The 25,225-nt window shown below is 44.3% G+C and overlaps 1 protein-coding gene and 1 long non-coding RNA gene across 8 annotated transcripts in view; one reads left to right on the forward strand and one right to left on the reverse strand.

Annotated features, from left to right (window-relative positions):
- LOC102311838 (actinin, alpha 4) overlaps positions 1 to 25,225 on the reverse strand; it is a 56,818-nt gene that overhangs the window by 20,348 nt on the left and 11,245 nt on the right. For all 7 annotated transcript variants that reach the window (XM_005937983.3, XM_005937980.3, XM_005937979.3 and 4 more), the window contains exons 2-3: positions 1,736 to 1,850; positions 1,145 to 1,264 (exon numbers count right to left, since the gene is read on the reverse strand). In XM_005937983.3, coding sequence (XP_005938045.1) covers positions 1,145 to 1,264; positions 1,736 to 1,850 — 235 coding nt within the window. The remainder of the gene's footprint in view (positions 1 to 1,144; positions 1,265 to 1,735; positions 1,851 to 25,225) is intronic.
- On the forward strand, positions 8,544 to 11,138 carry LOC121815537. The gene is made up of 2 exons (XR_006055167.1): positions 8,544 to 9,098; positions 9,948 to 11,138. It is a non-coding gene; the product is annotated as an uncharacterized LOC121815537 (long non-coding RNA).

Here is a 25,225-nt window from a genome sequence, read left to right on the forward strand (position 1 = left end):
CACACACACACACACACACACACACACACACACACACACACACACACACACACACACACACACACACGCGTCATAGTTGTCCACCTCTACCCCTGCTCTCAGTCAGCAGGATGAAGATCGGTTTGACAGACATGTATCTTACCAGAGTTTCTTAGCAGAGGTTCTATCAGCAGAAGCTTAACGATGAAACGTCTCATTAGAAAAGGAATCAGGGTCCATGTGACATGTAGGAAATGAGAAGGAGCTGACACAATGCAGTGTGTGTGAAGTGACCCTGTAGTGTTATTGTGCCGACACTCACAACTTCAGCTGTGAACTGAAGCATGTTTTCAGCACTTTGTGGAATTAGCATTTGGGGGGAAAGACATGACCACTGAAGCCAGCCTTCAAGCCCCTCCCCCAGTTTAGCAGACCAAACAACTGCCAGGTGGTGTCACCAAGATGGCTGCTGAGTGGAAAGACCTGCTTCTGCGAGGACTTGGTAAAAGTGTCACTGCGCATCAAATCAATCGCATGTGAAAGTTCACAGCTGACCACGTCACCTGTTTCGGAACGACTTAAATGTCTTATCAGGGAAATTATGGAGAGCCAGGAGTGACAAAATGAATTAACTAAATACACTTAAATACACCATTAAATAATTAATTAAATGCTCGTTCATTACATTTAAAACATTTAATAAATTATTTAACGGCATATTTAATTCATTTTGGCCCTCCTTAGAAAATACAGTGTCTTTAAATAAATACAACTCAACTCTTTGGATTGAGGGAAATTTTGGAGCGTGAGTACCAACAAACCGTACCTACACCTCATAGTCTGAGCCCTGTTTGTCCGGAGCTCCCTGACACTGTTGCATACCACAGCACAGCGAGCACAGGAAAATCTGCGTCTACATTAAAAGGCCTTATTAGTTTTAACGTCTTCCTGCTTTGAATCGCTTTCACTCACATTACAGCTGCAATTAGTGGCTCCCATTTAAGGACCATTAATGAGCCGAAGCTCACCACTAAGTATAAAATCGCCACGAATGTTCCCTTTCAGCCACGCTTTCAAACATTTAAGCGAACCGCTCCGATTAGATCTGCAGTTAGTGAGAGTTAACTTCACACTCGTGCCGGCAGTGACGTGAATGAAGGCTCACCCTCTGCTCCGATAGACACCAGCTTGACTCCCTTGCTGGCGATGAAGTCCAGGGCTTTGTTTACATTGTTGATCTTGTGGACCCTCATCTTGCCTCTTTCAGGTTTGGGTAACCGTTCGCCTGCAAACACACAAACACACAGGAACAGAGAAAAGAGCCACTTAGCTGAGGTTGAGCATGTTTCCACGGGCAACATTCAGGGAGGTTTAAGTTACAGCAGCGACGCCGGCTTCACTTGAAACTGGAGTGAGTTTGAAAAGGAAGCCATATCTGAGCCCAAACGTCATTAGTGAATGACAGCAGCGCTAACACAAACAGCTCCACTGCTACAAACCCAAACCCACTGCTGTGTCTTTAAATGCCTGCGATTAATACTGATGTCGGAAACTGGGCGACGACACCCCGGAGATGCTGTGCATCGTCAACATCTGAAAATATTTTTCCCTCTCATTGAGACCCACAAGTTTTTCTGCGGCTTCTGTGTGACTCACTCCAGAAACACTTCATTATTGCAGACGTTTAATTAAAAACTTGTACACCCGCCCTAATTTTCTGACGACTCCGGCTCTCTGAGGTCGGACGGTGACTCACCGGAGATGACCTCGAGCAGCAGCATGAGTTTGAGCCCATCCCTGAAGTCCTCCTCGATGTTTTCGATCTGCGTGCCGGCCTTCCGCAGGTGGGAGTTGCACCACGCCGTGAACGTCTGCGCGAGAGCAAAGGAAGGAAAAAAAAAAAAAGACAATTGGGGTTATTTGCAGCCCGGGTCAAAATATTTGTGTAGCTTTTATGATAATAAACCACTTTGAATAGTGAATGAAAGAAAATGAAATTCAATGGGCAGGAAGGGAGGTCAGGGAGACACTTTGATAAGACAGGAAGTGCAGGGAGAAACACGACGTGAAAGTTTAACTACATGTCACACACGAAGATGTGGAGTTGGCATTTCAGTAGCAAAACACTTCATGCATAGTTACCCTAAAAAGTCATTTGAGCTAAAAAGACAGAAAACTAACCAACCCAGCCCCATCTTGGCTCTCAGTGTCTGACGCTGCTGTCATTAAAAGGTCAGCACACAATGCCAACGATCTACTTTATTATTTTTACTTGTAATCAGACGGACATCTGAGTAAATCAGCAAATCATGCACATCCACCGCTGCTTGGAAACCGTGCATTGGTTTTTCTGGTTAGCCGTCATTCTTTAAAAACACATTAGAGGTAGGCGCGCGACTGCAGATCCTGCAGCACTTTTTTTTAAACAAAATTTTGTCACGTCACTCTCCAAACATCTCAATTGCAGCACAACATCAGACTGTCTAACACACTTGGACGCATTCATCTGTTACATGACTCATTATGCAAGTTGGGGAAAGTGCGTAAAAATGCCAAGAGACTAAAATACATGGAGGTCGAGCATGCACACTTTCAGCAATGGTGCAAGCAGAGATTGAGGTCAGTATTTTTTGTTATTGTTCAAAACAGAAAAACTGTAATTTATGTACTTGAGAGATTAAAGAGGCAGTTTTAAGCAACACGAAAGCTCTGGAGATGAAATGTAGGTGAAGCTTTACGAGGAACTGTCCAGTAGGAGAAGTGACGGTGACAGGGAAGACCTTCCAGCAGGAAGGGTTTGACAATAAAGACATAAATAAATGGTAAATGGCCTGTATTTATATAGCGCTTTACCAGTCCCTAAGGACCCCAAAGCGCTTTACATATCCAGTCATCCACCCATTCACACACACATTCACATAAGGTAAAACAAAAGGAAGCACAGCAACAACCTGTATGTTAGTGCTGAATAAAGTTTAACAATAAAAATAACTGAATCCAGCTTAAAGTTGACCCATCTCCACAAGAACAGGCCTCACTTAACTCATACCTTCTTCTGATTGGCTGACACATGCAAACAGCAGTTTTTTGTTTAAAGTGGGTGGAGCTTCTATGCTCACAGTCAGAGTTGTGTGCCCACATGACTTACATGTTATCCCCCTTTACCAAGCAAGAGCCAAGACAGGCCATGTTTAGTGTGAGCCCCCATCAGTCTAGCAGTGTTTGTATCTATGTGCAAGATCATTAAAATGGCAAGTGCTCGTTAAATGAGAAATATTGGGAAGTTTATTTATGTAATATGCTGAAAATGTCCCAAAGCTCAGAGAAATAACTGGTGCACATGTTTGTTTAAAAACTAAATAACCTAAACATCTAAGCATGAAGCAGTCTAATCCAAGTATGTGCATCTGCGCACTTGGAAGGCAGCACAAAATCCAGAATGTAAACAGACTCAAACGGGACACACAACAGACACACAACAGACACAACTTTGATAACTTCCCAGCTTTAAAAAGGGACTTGTGCTCATTTCCAGTATGTCTGTATATTCAGCCTTGTGTCTGTCTACAGTAGCTTTGCATGATTCACATTCTGATTTGTCTCAGACCATCTTGCACTCTTCCTGAAATGAGCTATTAAGCTCCTCCCCTCTGACGAGCCAGCTTTCTTCTGATTGGCTGCCCCTCGTACAAAGAGGGTTTAAACATCAGCTCACAAGGATTACGTCAACAAATGGTGATATCAATTTTCAATCTGTGGTCATATTTAATGAGCCTCCACCAGAGTTAACAGTTTGTATTTAAAGTCTATCAGCCCACTTCACCCACCCACACTTCCTTTACTCCACGTCTCCTGAGCTGTGTGTTCATAAACATTATGACAGGGTGCTGCTCGCCGCCCTGCCCCTTTCCCCGCTATCCCACTGTGGATACTGGCACAAAGCACCCATTGAGCCTCTTGGATAATGGCACCCTTCAGCCCCCTGTACACTCCCTCAGCCCGCTCCCTCTGCCTCTCCCTGACCCTCCCCCAGACCGCCCGATACCAACCCCCTCCACCCGACACACACAATTACACAGAATGAGGCCGAGGACAGAGAGGAAGGAGGAGGAGGAGGAGATACATTTCACATAAACAAACGGACATACAAACAAGGTTGGTGGGCAGGAGGGGGAAGAGTGACAAAAGACAATGCCCTCGCTAACACACAATGCAGGAGGAAGTGGCACTGCAACGACAGGAAGTTACAGCTCGGTTTAACACAGAGCAGACAATCAGAGCGAAGATGCATTCATCACTGGACGCGGCTGTCAGCTGTCACCAAGACGCCGCACCGGAGCCACGAAGCCGGCAAACTGTCGTCATCCAAACATATCAACAGTTTACTCATTTTCTAATCTTTCTCTGCAACACATTCCAGCTTTTGAGAGCGTATTTCACCTCGCGCTCACTCAACGTTTCACAGTTTGAAAATACTTTACACAATGCGCCTTGCAAAGCCCATTTCCCATCATTCATACAGGGCTGATGTCTGGCATTCCTTACAGAGTCCAAGTGGTGCACACAACATCTACAAGCGCACACCTGTGCTTTGCAAAGTAAAAGAAAAAAAAATGGAGAGTCTCCATTTTCAGCCATTTCTACAAACGTATTATTCAGTCCACCTTAAACCTAACAAATGTACTTCTGGGCACCCGAGTAAGTGCAGTGCCGTGTTTGAGGCCACATTCAGGCTACGAGCTGTTCTCTCTGCTCCACTCTGTAAAGTTACTGTATAGTTGACTGAAACTAAACCAAATCCAAGTGTAGAGAAAAAAAATACACTTTTAAACCAAAACTAAAACTAGACTTTAGAAATAACAGAAATCGAGCTGCTGTGCATGTGTCGTGTGATAGTCTGAGACGCGTTTGTACTGAAATAACTGCTCTATGTTCTCACAGCGGACAAACAGCACCTATAATAGCAGTGAAAAGGAACAAGAATGCAATACCGAACTGAGCTTGTACTAAAAGGAAACCAGGAAGCCCATAAAAGACACTATATGATCTTTCTCAGTTCTAAATTTAAAATAAGAACTAATTAAAAACACCACACACACACACACACACACACACACACACACACACACACACACGTCTGATTGGCTGATTCTGTGAGGACGTTTTACGTGAATGTATTCTCTATTCTCAGTGCCTTAACGAAACCCGAATCTGAGTTCAAAACCTGAAACAGTTTTCTGAAAGAAGTTGAAAATAATAAAAAATAAGAGCTGTACAAAAAGTTCATGACTGTCTAATGAGTTTCTCAAACACATCTGGGCACGCTGATGTTTCATTTGTTTTAATCGGCTTTGGTTTCCTGTTACAAATGACTTCCATCTCTAGTGAGTTGAGAAACTGTAACCTGGGACGTTTGATTCTCGTTTTTCATTGGTTAGCATGTGTGAGATGCACCTGGGCAGGTGGAGAAAAATGGCGTCTGTGTTGAAGCAAACTGAAAGGCAGTGATGGTCTTCTCCTCTATATACACACTAAAAAAAATAAAAGAGCTCCATTGACAGTAAAGTCTATTTTGCTGATGTCATCATTCTTGTGACAGCAATCACTCTACTGGCAAAGTAGCATTCGTGGCCTTCCTCCAGGGTCAAAGGTCAGACCTCAACAAAGCACTGAAGGACTCTTCAGCCTGCTTTATCTGAATTTAAAACAGGCTGGTCCATCAGGCTGTTGCGTGTCTGTCATAGTTCAGGTCTTGTTTTTTATAGTGGACACACAAAGCCTGCCTCTGGCTGCCCGAGGCCATTCACTGACAGCAAGGAGCGGAGCTGCTGAGAGGATCTTACAGGCCGATGTGAACCACGCTGAGAGGACACTATGCAAGAAAAAGCAGCTACAAGAGCTTTGCCGTCCATTCACCAGCAGGCTGATGAAAGTCCACTGAACCTAACCAGACATGTATCGTCCAACTCTTGGATGACATTTAAATGAGCGTTTAAAATGCAAAATGTCAAAAGCTGCTTGCACATTTGCGTCTTTTATCCCCACAGTTGGGCGTCTTTCATGCCAGCGGAGCTGGGTGTAGTGTACTTGAAGGACTGGCTAAATTTAAAGGTAACAGAGTGCCAGCGAAGCCTGTTAAACCTGTCTGTGTTGCCACACACAGCAGATCAGATCAGAGGATTTCTGACCTGAGCCGAGGACACGGATAACCAGCTGACCGCCATGCAGGTCTGAGATGAGTAATGCTGGATCTCCGTGGTAAGACGGTTTACTTTTAAAGGCATGAGGGCTCTTATCCTCTACCATCTATTACATAACTTTAGCAGTATGTGTTGGCTTACTGCCACTCTCACCTTTACATGTTACCAGAGTAACAGAACTATGAAACTATGTAACAATATAGATTTTTCTTCGTCCCATTTATTCCGCATTTTAGCCCAGAAACAAAAATATCCGTTAGTGAGTGTTACCATCAGTCGTTTATCCTTCTACCACGCCATCTTTAATGAACGGTAACTTCTTTATTCATTTAATTAAAACTGATGGGACATTGCAGACAAATACTGTCATCAGCTGTAGGGATTCATCAACCCCACTGAGTCGCCACTCTATTTTTCCTGAACCAACAACTCCAGTGTCTGATTTTGGTGTGTGTGTGCGTGCAGCCGAGTCATCAGTGTAACCCTCAACAGTCTCTCATGTGCGAGGCTACAGGGTCAGAGGACAAAGCAGAAATTCATGCATGTGAGACAAGTGAAAGCATGCAAGCTGTGCACAGCGATGCTGTCCATCACCCTCGTTTACATGCACCACTCCTTGGACAGGAATGTTTTTAAGAGACCAGAATTCAATATCCATCTGCATCACCTACACACACAAAAATTCCAGTTTTGCTGCCGACTTCAACTCAACTTCAAGCGTGCACACACACACACACACACACAGCAATTATCTCCACACCCTTCTTCTAATGAACGTGCAACTTTCTGACTACATACCACACACACAGCAGTGCGTGTGTGTGTGTTTTCTATATCACACACCCTTTTTCTTCCCAAAACTGATGAGCTCACTATTAAAGCAACCACACACACACACACACACACACACACACACACACACACACACACACACACACTCCATCAGTCTCGTACCTGCTGGGGTCTCATGAATCATGTATTTCACATCTCACACTCTCATGATTAAGACCCCTCCTCTCGAAACACACACACAGTTTATAAATATACACGGAGAGCCTATGCAGAGGTGGTGAAACCACACACACTCCATGTCAGTTAGATTTTCTCACACCCTCCTTCTGTACCGGCAGCAGTCAGCGAGTAAAACAGGCTTCCAGCCGGGCAGGCTCGGACATGCAGTGAGGTGAGCTCAGAGGAGGAAACAGAGCTGTTTGGTGGCAGAAACGCTGAGCTGATGTGCAGTTAACCATCCGATAACACGACTGTTACGTCTAGAGCCAAGCATGCGTTGAAGTGTGAGGCTCAAACATCAACAGATGGTTCTTTGCTTTCCGTGACTTCACAGATAGTTTTACACTTTTTGTAGCAGCAGCGTTCACCTGCTGCACCGTTTCTCCTGCACAAATCTATGCCCAAAATCAAAAATCACTATTATTTAACTCACTGATTTAATACAATACAAATCAACTTTTTAAATTAAAAAGGGGCTGAATTTAAAACCTGCTAAAGCCCGGGGAGGGTTTGGACTTCTAAGCCTGCGTTTGCAACCTAAAAGTCAAATAAATAATAATAAGTTTTAGTATGGATGGAGGCCAAAATGGTAACTAAATGTAACTGCTCATTACTCATTTTTGCATCAACAGCTCTGTTCATTAAAACCCTGAAAAGAGGAAATGAAAAAAAGCCAGCACGACTTGGAGAGATGAGAAAGTGACTCAGCAGTACAGCGATCAGCTGTGTCAGCGTGAGAATTGCTAAAATATCGCATGCTGTTGCATCCGGTTTGCAATGATAGTTAAGGTAAAGATGCTCTTCCTTATTTTCTCAGTCATGTATAAACTGCAGCAACTGCACATCTGAAATATGGAGCAAAGATTTAAGTAACGGGGTCGGCGTATGTACGAGTATCCTCCTGAGCCACAAGCGCCGGCTTCAGGCTGCTCTAGATGTTTTTCTTCCAAACCGTTCAGCTCATCTCCGGCGGCGGCTGAACCGAGGGGCTGCACAAAGGCCCAGTGTGAGACAAACGGCGCTTATTTTTTAACTGCGAATCATGCAAAGTACTCCAGCAGAGTCCAAGAATAAAAATAAAGAGAAACGAGCAGAATAGGTCCACTTTAAAGGGGTTATACGTGGACCTGCTGGCAGGAGGTACAACCTCAAGGAACTTGGACGGCCCCATAGAAGTCTGGACCGGCTGTACCAGACTCTGCCGGGCCAAAACCATGCTGGCCTGGCCCTGTGAATAAAGCTCAGTAACTAGTCTGGCCTGGCCTGACACAAGGCCTCCTATTCTTAGATGCACACCAATTAAAAAAGGGCTGTGGCGTGTGACACAGCAGTGCTGCTACTGCTGCACACACTTCCTCCACTTTGTCCGTGTGACAGTTTGCTTTGTGTGTGAACTCAACGAGTAAACAATCTGAATGTACATGTTTATTCTGTCAACACATACGGACCAAAAACAACAAAGCCTTCATTTAAGAACATCAGGACAGCCGTGCTGCAGTCAGAGTGGGAAACTGTGCCGTCCCACAGGAGCCACGGTCGGAGGAACCTGGGAGTGTTCCTAGTTTGAGGACTAAGACAAGTGAGAAGGAGGAACCAGCCTGAAGCTAAACGAGTGAACAGCTGTTTGCAGATCAACACTTTCCTGAGGCTGATAGAAACTTTCAGACAACTGGCAGCATCTCCGACTGTGAAACAACAAACGATAAAGATCAAGTGGGATGCAGTGTCAAAGCCAGGCGTAACGCTTCTACAGGCAGAAGGAAAGCCGGCCGAGATGCTCGCAAATACGCGCGGTCACCGGACTTCTGCTAATGGTGACAGCGAAGCAGAGCAAGAACAGAAGGACGACGGAGCGGAGCCCTGCTGCAGAGGTTCCTCCGGTCTCATTATCCTCTCAAGTCTGGACAGGTGATCATTAACATGTGTGCACACACACAAACACACACAGACTGAGGCAGCCTCCCTCGTGTGCTGACAGGTAGTCAGTAATGTAAGGACAATCTTTCACCACGGCGCGCACACACCTCCCAGAGGGAGACGACAAACATGTAATTGCCGTGCGCTTCTTGGCGGCCTAATGCCCCCTCAGATATGCCATTATGTGAGTCAACAGCTCAACGCCAACTGTTTTCAACAAGCACCATCGCTTGCGTTCAGTCAGACACACAGACTCTCTGGAGGGGCCTTAATATAGCAGCTAACAGAAACAAAGGAAAGGGAGGATTAAGGAGAGGAGGTTAGGAGGGGAGGGCAGAGGAAATGGAGAGGAGGGGGGTGCAGGCGAAGATCAAGAACGGGAGGAGGAATAAAGAGGCAATAAAAATGTGGGAAAAGATGGAAAAATGTTGCTAAAAAACAGAAGAAAGACAATCTTGCATCTGATTTTGCCCACAAGAGGCTGAAACAAAACAAAGTCTGAGCTTCAGATGGTGCCACTTTATCCATCCATCCCCGGATTTTAAAAAAAGCAAACGAACAAACAAAAATAAAAAAAAATTTAAAAAATTAAAAAAAACACCCTTAATTAAAAAGTAAAGTAACTTTACCATTACAGTGAGAAGCTAAATGAGGGTCACAGATGGGTGAATGTGGGATAAGAGGTTTAAAAAAAAAAAAAAAAGCAATCTGGTGGGATGAAAGCTGAAGAGGACGATCAACAGATATTTATGAGAAACAAATGAATAGAAAATTAAAGGATGCAAGAAAAGCAAATAAATGAATAAAACGTTTTATTTGAAGTTTCCCCCTCCTCTTCAGGAAGCACAAAAGTCCCGCCCGGGCCTTCGTGGACCTGAGATCTCTGCCGCCACAGGACAGAGGCTGAGATCATCGTCATTAACCAACCGGAGCAGACTGAGGAGACTCTCCCTCCACAGGGAAATGCACACTTACAGTTTTAATCTCTTACATGGAACGAGCATGTTTCCCTGAAACAATCAGATGTGCCCCGCACGCCAAGAAACAATCTACTTCAAACGAATTTTGTTTTACACCAGACGACGTCTTCGATTTACAGGCCAGATTCCCCTCAGTCCTCCAGCAAGCTGTGCAGGAATCTGTCCACTTAAAAAAAACACGCTGCATTATTAATGACCACTTAGTCTGATTGGCTGGAAGTCTGGACGCGGGTTAACCTCATGGAAGAAAACCCAATAATAAGAAAAAGTAACGATGAGGAATTATTATTGGATCCTTTTTTGAAAGGATTTTCAAAAGCTGAATTCGTTTCTGCAAAAGGTGCCACACAACTCCCTTCATAACGACTCTGCAGGGTCTTTGTGTGTGACTGGCTAATGTTAGCCGTCTGGCTCAGCTCGCTTTCACTAATTCAAGTCACAGGAGCAGGTCGTCTCCTCTTGTTCCAAATTGCACCAACTGCACAAGCACATTTCTGGAGTCATTTGACAATAATATGACCTGCTGTCACAGCTGTGCTACAATTTTTTGGAATGAAATTCTATTATTTTATTAGTATTTATCAGCCAAATCGGCATTAATTTGCAGGTGTTTCACATCTAGCTAATAAGATAACTTTCTGGCCCAAATGCAGTCAGTGGTCCAAAGAACCAACCTCTGGGCGACTGAAAGGCTAAGCAGAGTCCTGAGATCCACAGATTGAGTCATGCATGCTCCATCAAAAGTGTGAGTGAAAAGAGTAAGATGCTGCTCGTCTCCCTGCAAATAACATTTTACCCCCCAACAAAAGCAAACCACATGTAAATGTCACTTCTTTGCAGCTATGTAAACAATGATGAGTAACACAGCTTGTGCTTGGCTGCAATGCAAACTCAAACTACACAAGTTGCATACAGCATAACGTATAGCAGGGTGCAGTCAAGCTTCTGAGTATGCATCATCTGACATTCTGTTATGCAACAGTTTCTTTTACAGTAAAGGGACTTAACGTCACTCTGATCCAAACTACAATTCCAGTTTTTTAAAAAAAGATAAATGACGACATGTTCATTTATCTGCAGCAGGAAGTTTTCCAGCAGCTGCGGGGAGGCTTTCAGTGTTCTGCTGCTGTTTTATGAGAGGAAACTTTCAAGGTAAAGAGAAAGGAAAGGAGACAGGAAATAAGGAAGAAAGGGGAGGGAAGGGGGCAAAGTGTCAAACGATGTGGCTATTTATTCATTTATTACGTCCCTTCCTGTCTTTGTTACTCAGAGTCCTTCCACGGGTCAGGTTGCACTCACACACAGCCTCCCCGACCTATTTTAGGATCAGTTGGGTCCCCTTACGATAACAGGGCCGCATTTTTATACACAACAGGAACAACATTAAAATATTCATGCAGTAAATTACTGTAGCTCAGGATTTTCCAGCTGGTCTCTGACTCCATGTTGTGAAAGATGTTGGTTTTATTTCTCGCTGACAGAAGGGGAAAAAAAGGAGAAGTTGATCAATCCAGAATTTTTATTTGCAGTCATTCCAACTTGAACCATCGTATCACTCGGCACACACATGGCATAATACCACACTCCCATTTTAATGGTCTCTTGCCCACTGCGTCTGCATATTTACACATTATATGAGGCAATACTGTCCAGCTGTGTGTCAATAAAGACTGCTGGTGACTTGGGCAACGAATCACACAGGCCATCGTTGCACAAAGACATGGTGACACAGCAGCGGCCTGCAAAGAGAATATGGGGCTGATGTGGTTGGCATTTACGTTTCAGGGCTTTGGCTGACGCATTAGGCCGCCATATAAAAGTTTGGGGTCTTAAAATGCTTTTGAGCCATGGAGACTTTTTCCAAACCTCCTGCGATTCTTTGAGCAACTCCTTCCTTTTTGTTCCGCCCACACTGCAGGAACTACAAACTACTCTGGAACCTGGTTTTTGGGGACTATTTCAGGTCCTACTTTAGGACCGTTACACTTTGGCACATTGGTCGAAATCGGATACTGCCAAAGACTTGATGGCCGAGTGCCAGTTTATTAACCTGACGTAACATTTAGGACCACAAATCCAGATATTAAAAACACACTCCGTTAGCATTCATCAACATCAGCTGTGTAAGTAACAAGTAGATCTAGTGAAGTCCATTAGGCCCATAAGCATCAGAGGAAACATCCCTTTGACTCCACATCAGTTTTTACATCATAGGAAAGTTAAGCTAAAGTCCACACCAACCTGTAGCTGCTTCACCTGGGCCACACAATTATCGCAATACTGTTACAGCGGGTGGAGCGAACATTCAATGTGAACCTGTCACAGCGTTGGGTTTAACCAGTCTTCTGGTTCAAACTCTGCTGTCAACATGAAACCCACAAGAAGCACCAAACCCTCAACGGTTAGCAGGCTGTCACATTAGTGATGGTACTGGCAGTGTAAACGCACAATAGCAGAAGTTTAAAGCAAAAAAATTAAATATAAACGGCTTCTTAAAAAGACAGCTATTCGTTTTTTAGAGAACTTTTCTTCTTGTCTTCTAAATTTAAAACTAATAACAATCCAAAGTCTGTGCCATCACTGTGGTGCTTAAAAGGCTACGATAAAACAACTACTGGTACTTAGACGGAAACGGCTGAGTAACTTGCAGTGAAGCAATAAGCTGGTGGAGTAGTCGAGGGTAAACACCACCCAGTTTGTTAACAATAGGCATCAATGATTAACGGAAAAATGGAAAACCATTCAATTAATATCCAACTTCCATCCGGTCCAGAAAGTTACACATTATTAAGTTCCACCACGTAAGCAAGATTTTTCCAAGTTCATCCCACAAGGAGTGTCAACGGAGACGAGCTGAAGACGAGCGAGCAGAGAATCATGTTCTGTTTGTTCAAATAAACCAGTTTGTGTCACAGACTTTAATTCTTTGGTGACAGCTCATAGCAGGAGGCGGCCGCGCGGGGCGACATCTAATGAGGCTCTTCCTGGGTTTAAATGAAGGGACGAGCGGCGATGAGAGACAAAAGGCTCCCAGAGTGGGCTTTGATCTGCTCTCCAGAACAGGAGACCAACCAAACTGGATGAACCAAGCACACAAAGCACGAGTGTTTTATAGCAACTGAGCACACAAAGAAAGCGAACCGATTTATTTGCACCAAATGTTGTGCATTATTGCTTTCCAGATGTGTCTGACTTTTTTCCCCCGTTTGCAGCAGGAGATAAAATTATCCAGATAGGAGAGGGAGGAGGAAAAAATACATTTTTGTTGTCTCAACTTTGCGGCACTCGCTCCAGCGACTCCACCCTCTTCAGCTGGCAAAACAAACCACAAGCATCTCTGCAAATTTGCTTTTTTTCATGCCTGAGACTGCAGAGTGGTGACAGGATGACGGGTAAAGGTAAGGAGCGGGCTGAGAGAGGCACGCTGAATCAAAGGCGACTGTCAGCTCTGCTGCACACGACAGATGTCAGGAATGCCTGCTATGTTCTTCCTCCCTCAAACTCCCTTTCTAACAAATCTTCACTCTCTCCCCGTCTCCTTCCTCCTTTCACCATCATTCTGGTTCATGTCAGCTTGTTCCTGTACACACAAATCACTTGACAGTGAGAAAAGCTCTTGTAATGCATCCTTAAGAAATCTCGGTTGTGCAAGTAGCTGTTTGGCAACACAGCATCGCTCAGATTTAAATGGAGGACATAAAAGTGGGCTATTAAACATGATCACATAAACAGTTCAGTCCAAACAGAGAGTCGGTGATATCTGGTAAAAGGCCGAGATGATCACAAGGTGGAGCTGGGGCTGCGGTTTCTTTACGTTCCTGTAATTATCAGAGTGAAGGACCTCTCCAGCAAGCAAACGAATCCAAACACTCCTTCACAAATACGTTAACAGAAACTCATGAATGGAAAACAAGATCAAGGCAGACCTTACAACCTAAGCGAAAAGTAACAAATTTTTTTTTAATGTAACATTTTGGTTTTTTTATTAATGTTTTCATGATACAGGTCAGTAATCGAAACATTTTTTGGTATTCATCCATTCTTACAGAAAATTAAGACGTGAAACTAAACCATGGATTTCTTACAGATCTTCATAAAAAGGATAAACGTGGAATAAACCCAAATGTGCAAAAGTTGATCATCATCTTGAAACATTGTGCTTGTTTACACCGATTTAAGAGGACCTTCAGAGCTGCCACAACAAAATTAGAGCATCTGTGCTGAATCTGGCACAGAGCAACAAGCACAATGACCACAGTGACACACACACACACACACACACTCACACACACACCATGAGTCAGAGGATTTCTGCAGCTGAAAGGAAAAACATGGACGTGTGTGATCAGCTCACAGAAGCGCTGAGAGGAGATAAATGGCATGAGATAACAATCAGATTCACAGAGAGCGACTCAGCCTTACTTGGCATCAGTATTTCCCCCCAATTGTGTCTGTCTGTTTTTCTCATATCACACCATCACTTCTTTTTCTCCTCAGCCAATCAGCAGCCAGCTAATCCACTTCCTGTCTTTAGAGGCGCAGCACAGGAAACAGGGGGTGGAGGATGTCCATGCTAATTCTCCAGGAATGCAGCAGAAGAATCCAAGCGTGCAAATGTAAAACATTAACCGGAGAGCTCGTTAAATCGAGCATCTGAAGTCGCGTCCTTCTGCCCACTGACGCATCTGAAGGAGGGTGAGCTCGATGAGAAGGACGCTCGGGAAGTTGTAAAGGCCGCGATGAGTCAAAAGGAGCGGCCCGGCTCACGTAGAGAGTGAACTCACTGAGAAAGAGGCGACTGGGCTGCATTCAGCAGATCTCTGGGACGCTGAATCCCAGAATCCCTTAAAGAAAGTTGACTGTGCGTGAAACCTTACAGGCTGAAAACTACAATCTCGCGTGTCCAAACAAATCAATGCAATGATTTCCAAAAAGCAGGAGACACTCTCTGCCTCTCACTGAACACCATTCTTCACTTTCGGGAGGCCACACCTCAGGTGCACTACAATGCTGTGCAATAACGGCAGGTGTTGCAACGACTGACATCATTTTACAATCAGGGGCGTTAAAAGACGCTCAAGAGCTGCAACCGAATGACTCAGCCAACCTCTTTATCCTGCAGTGCATGACCTGAGGAAGTTTGACTTTATGATGTCAGGAAACATTTCAGAAGCGTGACACATCCAGCAAACACCTTGGCCAAAGTTTCTATAGTTTCAGTATCTTCAAGACTAAATACGCAGAGCTGAAAACGAGCACAATAGACTCAACGAGAGCTGCTTTCTTATCCTGTAGTAGATACGGATCCCGTTCAGGCGCCTGCTCAGACCAAGGCGGGGTTTGTGGATACACCTGAAATCTATCGTACCTCCACACGTTCAACTGGAACCTCGTGGAAAGGCGACCGAGAGGAGTTTAAACACTTTTATGCTCAAGGGAAGTGACCTTTACCCTTTCTTTCCACTAAATCTGACACCTTATGTTCCTCCTTCAAGTTTCAAGACAAATAATGACCCTTGCACAGCGACACGCTGCTCAACCTGGCTGCAGATCAACTAAAATTATCACAAGTCAATAGAAGGGAAGGGAAAGAAGAAAGCACTCAGGCCTGTAACTGTTTAACAAAAGTTTCCTTTGACCTTGGAGTTGATTTTTTTTGTCTTGTAACGTAAACCTGTGGGTGCTCGCACCCCCCCGCTATTTTCCACACGTCCAGCTGTTCTGCAGGAGCTGGTTTGAGCTGCCAGAGGCGCAGCCGGTAGCCAAAGTGGTGTTCCCCTTCGTTCACCATTATAAAACCCGAGTGCTCTAATCACTGAATGAGCTGAGGTCATTATTATTACACACCCACTTTTCTCTTTGTGTGTCTGTGTGTTTTTACACAGTCCAAAATCAGGGGTTTGGCAGGCCTGACAGCAGTTGGCAAGGCGAAGCGTCAGCTGTTTGTGTCGGCCTTTTATTAAAACCGCTGGCTGAATCTTTCCAGAGCCCCTCTGACAGTTCTGCGGTTCTGTTGTTGATCAGTTCAGGCAGGAGGAAACTGAATCGGTCCACCAAACATGGCTTTGTTAGAAAGCATGCTGCACAGCCAGACTCACTCAGGTGTCAGTTTCTCCACATTTACAGTTTTGGAACATGTAAATGAGAAAATTAATCAGGCTAATACTTAAAAAATGTCTTCAAAGCAAAGAAAAAGCATTTTCTGAAAATCTATCTGCAGTTGTTACTCAGGAGGCAGAGCAGGTCATCCATTAGGCAGGCACTGAACACCACACTCCTGCTGGGGGACAATCTGAAGGCTCTTTGTTAAAGAAAGAAATATCACATTTATGTGACAGAGGCGTCTGCTGATAATGGTGGTGTGAAGTGCAGGAGAGCACACGTCTCACTCACATCGAGTCAGTGTGGATCAAATCATCAGCAAATACCAAATAATTGAACTCATTGGGGTTTTTACTAACGTGATGAGATGTTTATCGCCTCCTGGCTCTTACTGCCTGAAAGCTGAATTTCTAGGAACACATGGAAGCTATTTATTGTTTCTATCTACAAGAGAAGGTGACTAATAGCCCATAATACTAGGTGCGTACCTATAAATCTGTGAGTAACTATAATGTGCCCGCTCTTACAGCAGTGATAGGGAATGATGATCTGCCGGTTCATATAGCAGCGTTTACATTTGTACAACCACTCAGAGCAGCTTGGACGAGCACATAAGGAGTGTTCCCACATGCAGTGCTCTTTATTGAAAGGTGTGCATTCACTGGTCAAAGTCTGCAACATTTGTCTGTCACACTAGCAACTATATTTTTTTGGAACTTGTCACACCTCTGACCACACATAACACCAAATTCTTCCTCATGCATCAACACTCTTCCTCCTATTAGCTGAACAAGCCCCGCCATGTAGCCAAAGACAGCAACCACAACCACAATCGTGAGTGCAAACACCTTCATTACCTGAAGGCACGTAAAGCACTCAGAAGCAAAAGTTAGGGAGTGCATGATTTGAAGCCCAGCGTTTGAATTATTGATAATATTTATTTATCCATCTTTTTTCCAATTTAGGGTTGCTGGGTGGGGGCGGCTGCATGTCTGCATGTCTCAGGACTGTGAGAGGAAGTGACAGGACACAGGAAGCGCATGCAGGGAGAACAGTCCCAGGTGGATTCAAACCCAGGACTTTCTTGCTGTGCAGCAACAGTGCATATATACATGATATATACATGGAGCAATCAGCTGCCTTTCCAGGCAGTTCCTCGTGTCGTAGACCGACTCCAGCTCCACCGATGAATTGTAGGTCGCGACATAAACCAGCTTGTCAGTTGGAGAAACAGTCTGCAGAGCTGCTGAATGACATTCAACAATCATTGATGAGTTTAAAATCATCTTAAGAGTCTTAAAATATATATTTAATTAGCTGTTAATGTACCTCAGCAGCTCATCCGAGTAAGTACGGGGCTGTGTGGGGAAACACTGAGTAACCAACAGCTTATTTCTCACTTGAAAAAAGTTGACCAACATTGGTTGCATTAACGAGCGTGCAATCAGTTTTGTTTTTCTCTTCACACCACAGAACCTGCAGAGTGTAATTGTAACAATGACTGAAAAAAGACAACCTGAAACCAGCTGAAGCCTGTTAGAGGAAGTTATTGGTCAGAGAAGAGAAATAATATGTGTGAGAACCAAACTTCACCTTCCTGCTTTTAGAGCTCTTGGTAATGAACTTCAAACACAATTATGCCATCACAGTTATCTCACACTTCAGTTTTATTTCTTTTTTTTTGACACATGTGAAATGAGTAAGCTCTAAACTCTGTGACAAGACAGTTACTCAGTGCTGGGTTATTTTAATCATTAAGGCAGAAAAAACTACAAAGCAGTCAGCTCCCTCCATCAGCTACAATCAGACAATCGAGCAATAAAGCCGAGGTCGTGGCAGGATAACCGCCCGGGACGTTGAGCAAACGGGGAGCAGAGCGATGAGCAAAGAAGGGAAATGATGGTGTGTGTGAGGAAAGTCTGCAGACGCTTGATGTCAGAGAGTAATCTGTGCATGTGTGGTATGAGAAGCATGGCATTTCCACACCTATAAATCTTCATAGTTAGCATTTTTATGTTGCTCGTGTGCTGCTGATCTCATCCAAAGACAACTCAGTGACGGCAGCCTTCACCTAAACACACACAAACACACCTCAGACGGGCAACGAACAGAAACGCAAATATTTCTTCTAGCAACAGAAGAAAATATTAAAAGGTGAATCATGTAGCTCGATAGAGATGAAGGACGAATAAAGGAACTCGTGTGTGTGTGTGTGTGAGAGAGAGTGTGAGAATGTGGCCAAACAGGAGTTTGAGGCCAGCCCAGTTGCCCAGCAGCAGACAGCATTGTCACACTAAAATGCTCTTCCTGCCCCTCCTCCTCACTACATGCTGTGCGCTTTTACCTTATAAGGAAACGCATTTAACTGCCTGTCACCACGACAATGGTGATGTAAGAGGGCAGCAAGGTGCACCCCCCGCCGACACTCGCAGGCAAAGAATGGACCTGCATGAAGAGATTTAAAATAAATGATATCACACAGGCGTGCACTTTCCATTTGCAGCTACCTGTGTGTGTGTGTGTGTGTGTGTGTGTGTGTGTGTGTGTGTGTGTGTGTGTGTGTGTGTGTGTGTGTGTGTGTGTGTGTGTGTTCAACTGCAGGAATGTGAAACATGGAGCCACAGTCCACCTTCTTGTCTCCTCCCTTTGCTTCCTAAGAAGCAACAGAAACAAACAGAAGATAACGAGCAGAAAGACGGGCGCTTAAAGCCGCGGGACGAGAACGAGTTTGGTTGGAGACGTTAAAAAGTTTGCTCCCAACATCCTACCAGTGACAGCAGGCCTGGGTCAACGAGCATGGGTGGCTAAGGGAGTGCACACATGTCCTTAAATAGCCTCGACTCCCACGAACGTTCCTGAGTTTAATATTTAACTTCTTGTTCACTTTTTTTGCTCCTCTGTTAGTTTCAATAAACCTCATCATGAAGAAACACTGAGCTTAAAAAGGAGATATCTGACTAATATGGCAGCCAACGGAACAAAAGAAAAAGCTGGTTACTCGTTAACAAAACAAGGAACACACTCACACTGTCAAACCTGAGCACAATCTAAAGGAAGCGATTAAACACTGTCCTCACAAACATCTGGCTCTGTTAATCAAAGCTAACGTGACAGTGTGTGTGTCATTAGCACCGCTAGCAGCAGTGGCCCTTGTTTCTTGGGAGGCTGATGTTCACACAGCTGTGGGAAATGTGATGATGTGTGGCGGCTGAATGAAAACTTTAAATGTGTCGTGGGCTGTGTTAATCTATGGCATCCAGTCAATCAGTGGCCGACATCACTCTAATCAATGACAGTTCTTTGTCTTCTTTCTACAGCGGCGCAGAGTCGAAGCTCTGGTGTGGTTAAATCACTAACGCCATCTCACTGACGCTGATAGAGTTCAGCTGTGTTACTGCAGCAGGCAGGAAAAAGGATGTGACAGCTACTGATAACTTAATAACTTTAGCACTAACAAAGGAAGTGACGGTACCAAAGATGCAGCAAATACTGGAGCTGAAACCAACACATGGATCATTTGCTGTAAGAGCCATTTAGTGTTTATGTGAGGTGATATAATAAACTGAACTCTGACCAAACTGAAACCAAACAGAACAGCTCAAAGTTATAAAAGTCAGCGTGTTATAAAAGAGACGAAGAATGGAAACATAGATTTGGGAGGCTGTTCTATAAGAAAAACCAAAATAAAACAAGAAATTCATTTTAATAAATTCAGAGAGTTAAATAAAAATCAGATCTCAAAATGTTCAACATGAAATGAGTTATTTTTATGCACCGTCCCCACAGACTGTAGGAACTTCCTGATGCTGAGCTCAGAGGGTCCAAACCTGCACCCAGAGCAGCACATTGTTTGTTCCTCCGAGTTTCCGCTTGTTGATGACCCTACAAGCCACCCACGTACACACACCCACACGGTCCCGCTCAGTCACACATTCCTGAGCTCACCCTGCCCTTTATAGCTTTGTGAATCACCAGCACTGTGACTCTGACACACACACACTAAGCTGATCCTGAGGCAAATCAGCATGTAAATGGACATTACTGTAAGGAGCCTTTGATCAGAAACACGTGCTTTAACTCGCACATTAAACAAATATGTCCGTCTGCCTTCTTTCATCTGCCTCCGAGTGATGCTGAAAACGAGTCTGTGCATCTGTTGCTTCTGGGCTCGGCTGCTGTATTATCAGGCCGCTCTAACAGCTCCCAGAAAAGCCTTCAGCTGAGCGTCAAAGGTGCTAACAGGGACTAGAAGGAGCGGCCATATTGCTTCCACAGCGATACAAAGTCCCGAACGATCAGGCTCCTTCATGACGTGACCTGAAACATCCCACAGTTCTGCTCCAAGGGTTTGATTTTGCTATAAAAATAAAACTATACACACAATTTAATTTGATCAGTCTCCACGTCAGACACAGAGGCAGGTTAAGAGACAACTGTGTGTGCAACCAGCAGTTAACTTGATAATTACCTGTATTAACAGATTCATTTAAATCTAGAAACTATTGTGAGAGAAAGTTCGGCTCCTCCTCCTCTGGATTTATGTCTTTGCCCAGTTCATCATCTTGTAAACCCAAAATGGTTGCACAGTGGTGATCATGAATCCACACACACTCCTCCCACACTAACCTAAAACCTTAAGTTGATTTAATGCAGTGATCCTCATGCCCCAGATACACTCGTGAGGCTGAGCTCTTAAAAAACACACCAGCACACAGTAGACGCAGCACCCCCTCTGAGCCCCTCAGGGTACAGAGCTCAGTCAAGGCAGCTACCACTGTGCACAGGTCGGGTCTGTTGGGAGGGGGCTCCGAAAACTCAATGTTATCCTTTTAAAATGACTTTCATATTACAGCATCCCCCACTTGTCCTGCAGCTATGGAGCAGCCAGGATGTGCAGACAGTGAATCAGTGACAGTCTGATCCTCTCGACCACTTTCTCTGTCTGCAGACAAAAGCTGCTTGATTAGAACTGTGTACAAACTCTCACTCACTCATTCAAATTAGGATTATGTTGTATGCAAAAATCAGACGCCTCTTTTAAAACAAACTCAGCTTTTACAAAACGCATTTGAGTCAAATCTGTTAACAGTGGATTATTCTGTGGAGCCGGACACGAGCGACAACCTTCTGAAAAATGAATGATGTGCCAGAAACTGCAGTTCCTCTACTGTCCACTTGAGTCAGTCCCCACAGACTCCCGTATTAAAACTTTACAGTGAAAATAAACACATTTACAGCCTGCTACAACAACCCGGTTTGGTTTCTATGGAGACCATCTTCCTAACAACAGTCAGCTGTTTAACTAGAATTAAAACTAAAAGATTATTATGGGTGTAGTTGCTTTGACTGAGAGGTGGTGCTGATAAGGCTGCTGGACATCTGCTAGGCTTCATCTTGGCAACTTCAAAGCACTGAACTGGAGCTCCGGGCTGTGTTTGTGGTGCTGGAGCCTTTGGAAACATGCAATGAAACAAACGATACGCCTGGAAGAAGCTGTTGCTTCTGATTTGGTGACTGAAGTTCTACGATTTTAATTTTATGCAGCACAAATTAGTGGGTGTCTGCGTCTGTGGATGCAGCTTTCCAGCATTAGCTGATAATCTAAATGTGATCACGTCTGGCTTTATCAACACATACGCTGCTGAAAATCACAGCACCAAAAGATAAATAATAAAAAAAACAAAATCACAGTTCAAACCGACGACTACGCCCATCTTTCATATAGCCTCCATGGCCAGATCCTTCAGTTACACAGACATTCAAACTGTAACATCTCTTTAGCCTGTGGGGAAAATAGTATTTAACACAGCGTTCATATCAAAGCTCCGAGCAGGATGCTTCGATGGTGCTGCGCGTCCAAGCTGCCTGGGATGAAAACGCTAGAAGAGCCAGATGCTGAACTTCCTCTTGAACGTTTGCACCTCAGCTGTGTTAGCGTTTATCTGGTTTCCTCCGCTTCACTTGTAAGAACTAAGCCTTGCGTCTCTCTGTGGCTTCTCAGATTTGAACGACCTTTGACACAGATCAAAAATAATCACATCTAAATTTTTGTACTTATGGGCGGCTGCAGCTGAAATCACAATTTACTCTTAATGTTGCCATATTTCATGGATTTTTTAGGTCTGCAACACATTTATTTGTACAGTAATGAAGTCTGAGTGTGTGGGAGGCTGAAGGTGAGAAAGCTGTTTGTAAGATGATGTAAGATTTTTATACTTCAGGCTTTTTTAGCCTTCATGCCCCCTTTGGGAGTGAGATGCTGCTGGTGCAGACTAAGTGGCATCACAGCTGCTGATAAGCTAGTTTCTTTAAAACCTGTTATAAAATTCAATAAAGAAATCCTGATACATACTTTGGTCATGCAGCTTACCACGGTCGCCATATTAGCACCACAGCTCTGCTTAAGGGCTGTTGCTAAGCAACACAAGAGTACAGCATCTTATTTTTAGAAGGTTTAAAACGCATCTCAGGACCTGATGTCCAAAGAAAAACTATTCTGCTCTTTAAATATCTGCACTTCTGTCCTCCTGTCGTTTTACAAAGCAGAACATCTGGAAATTTGCACCGCTCCGTGTTTGCATGGCTGCCAGACTGAAAGTAAAAATAACGCTTCAGCTTCAGAAAGGCGCTAAAATGTCAGCAGAGAAGCTGTGATACTGCGGTCGTGAGTTCAGCAGGAAATGCTGCGGCTTAAGAATCGAGCCCTCGTGTCTCCACAGCTCTCACACACACACACACCAGATAGAAGCTATGCCACTATGAAGCTACTCCAGAGTATCCTGTTGTGTGTTAACTGCACGTGCATGCTGCTGTGTGCTCCCACAGCACTGTGACTCAGAGGAGAGCCAACAGAGGGATCTTTGTTAACTGGGGGGGAACGGTAGCTAAAATAATCCCCTGCAGGCCAGCTTTGATTGGATCAGACAGGATAGTAAGCTCGTGGCCGATGGCGCAGAGGACTTCCCTGACCCACATTGAGACCAGCAGCGAGTGGCGAGTGGTGTGACTGTGCACTGCAGCAGCTGGATTCATATGTTAACTGACAGCTGAAAATACTTTAAGAACAGAAAGTGATGAGAAAAAGACGGCCCCCTGCTGATTTAGCGTCGCTCTAACTACTTAATTGCTTCTGTTTTCTGTATGTAATAATTGTAAGCGTGCATGAAGACAAGTGTGCGTTATTCACAAACGTTTAACGCTGCTAATGTGACAGCTCAGATAAAAACTGGAGGCCAATTATTCCCTGTTGTGTGCTTCCATTCAGCGTACAGTCGGCCTGATCTGCAGGCATTCCCTCCGCTCTTTGCTCGCCATCTGGTCCATTAACGCAGGGGTGACACACAGACAAAGTCTGTCTCTCTGGCCTGACTCAGAGGACTCGTCTGACTGTTTGCGTGTGCGGTGACTTTATATTTAAAAACCACACAAACCTCAGAGCCTTCCTTCCCCTTTATTCACTACTACGACTCCCGAGAGGTGAACTCGGAGCCGCAGTTCCATCGTCTTTGCTCTTTACATCGATAAATGCATTTTTAAGTTCAATGAACAGATTATTTCTCCATGCTTATGCTATTAAAAGGAGACTTGGACTCTAGAGTAGCTTTGCATGATTCACAGATCAAAATAATCCTCATTTAGAACTCCAGTCTGAAACGAGGCATCTTAACTCCTTGTCTTTCAAGCAGGCTTCTTTCTGATTGGCTGTCCATCATAAAAAGGTTTAAACAGCAGGTGGGTGGGGTTTTAAGACTGGCTGAGATGACCATATAAGGATTTTCTGCAGTCTGTGACATCAGATGAAACTGACTGAAGTCTCACTATTTAATACGAGCATTGTCACCACAGAAACTGAGGAAAAAGAATTTCTGAGCACAGGTTGGGTCATATCTGACTGAAAAAAATAATATTTCTTTCCAAAAATCGTCTTTATTAAGTTGCAGCAGAAAAAGTAAAGAAGATTAACCGTTTCCCACTTTTCAGTTCAGGCCCTGAGGCCCAAAGCAGCAGCATGTTTGGAGCCTCGACTTCTCAGCTGCATAAACTGACAATGAACCTGCAGTAGATGTTTATCAGCCATCTGTCTTTAGCTCTCTGCATTTCGCTGCCTGCGAGTCTAAATCCAGTCTTACACTAACAGGCTGACATAATCCTTTAAAATACATGTTTTCCTGCTTCCATCTTCACTTCTGCTCCTGTTCTCTGCAGAACAATCAGGAACCAATTTAAAGTCTTCATTTCAGTTAAACCCCACTGCACAGACCACTTTTGTTCATTCCATTCATCCAAAGCTTTAGCCTCAGATTCTCGGCGGGACCCTCCTCATGAACAGGCTGAAGCTACGATCAGGCCCCGGGCTGGTCTTGAAGATGCCTGAGCAAAAGCATACCCCCACACTGCCCACTGCTACAATCACATCGATGCAAAATAACACATTTAGAGGAGCCATTGGCCAAAAGGCCTAAAAATAGCAGCAACGTCTCTCCTTTTGTCTGATTCTGTTGCCTTAACGACACTGGCTAAGACAGAAGGGGAAAAAAGAGAAATAAATTCAGAGAATCACAGTGCAGAGGAAAAGTGCTGCGTGGGATTATCAGGGGAACCGAGCACCCGCGCTTTAAATGAGCACACCACAACCTGAAGGCCAGGCACAATCAGTAAATATTTAATGCGCCTTTTATGTGCCCTGAAACCAACACAGCCTCCACTGATACCCCGCTGAAAGGTTTCTGCTTCAGGTGTACAAGCAGTCCCAAATTCACCTTAAAATTCTGCGCCAAGCATAACAAAGGCCTGACAGTCATTTCCATGTGCCTGTCTAATCGCTATGCATTCGCTACTATGAGAAATTATAAATGCTATATGGATGCTTTACGTGAGTCTGGGTGGACTGGCATGGCGGTTTGTCAGAATTAGCAGCAGAAGAATGATACTGATCCCAGCAGAGTCAACTCTTTGTACATTTCTTGGAAAGCAAGACGTGTGTGTGTGTGTGTGTGTGTGTGTGTGTGTGTGTGTGTGTGTGTGTGTGTGTGTGTG

The sequence above is a fragment of the Haplochromis burtoni genome, unplaced genomic scaffold, assembly GCF_018398535.1.
Source record: "Haplochromis burtoni strain Fernald_Lab_line unplaced genomic scaffold, NCSU_Asbu1 Contig_238, whole genome shotgun sequence".
Taxonomy (NCBI): domain Eukaryota; kingdom Metazoa; phylum Chordata; class Actinopteri; order Cichliformes; family Cichlidae; genus Haplochromis; species Haplochromis burtoni.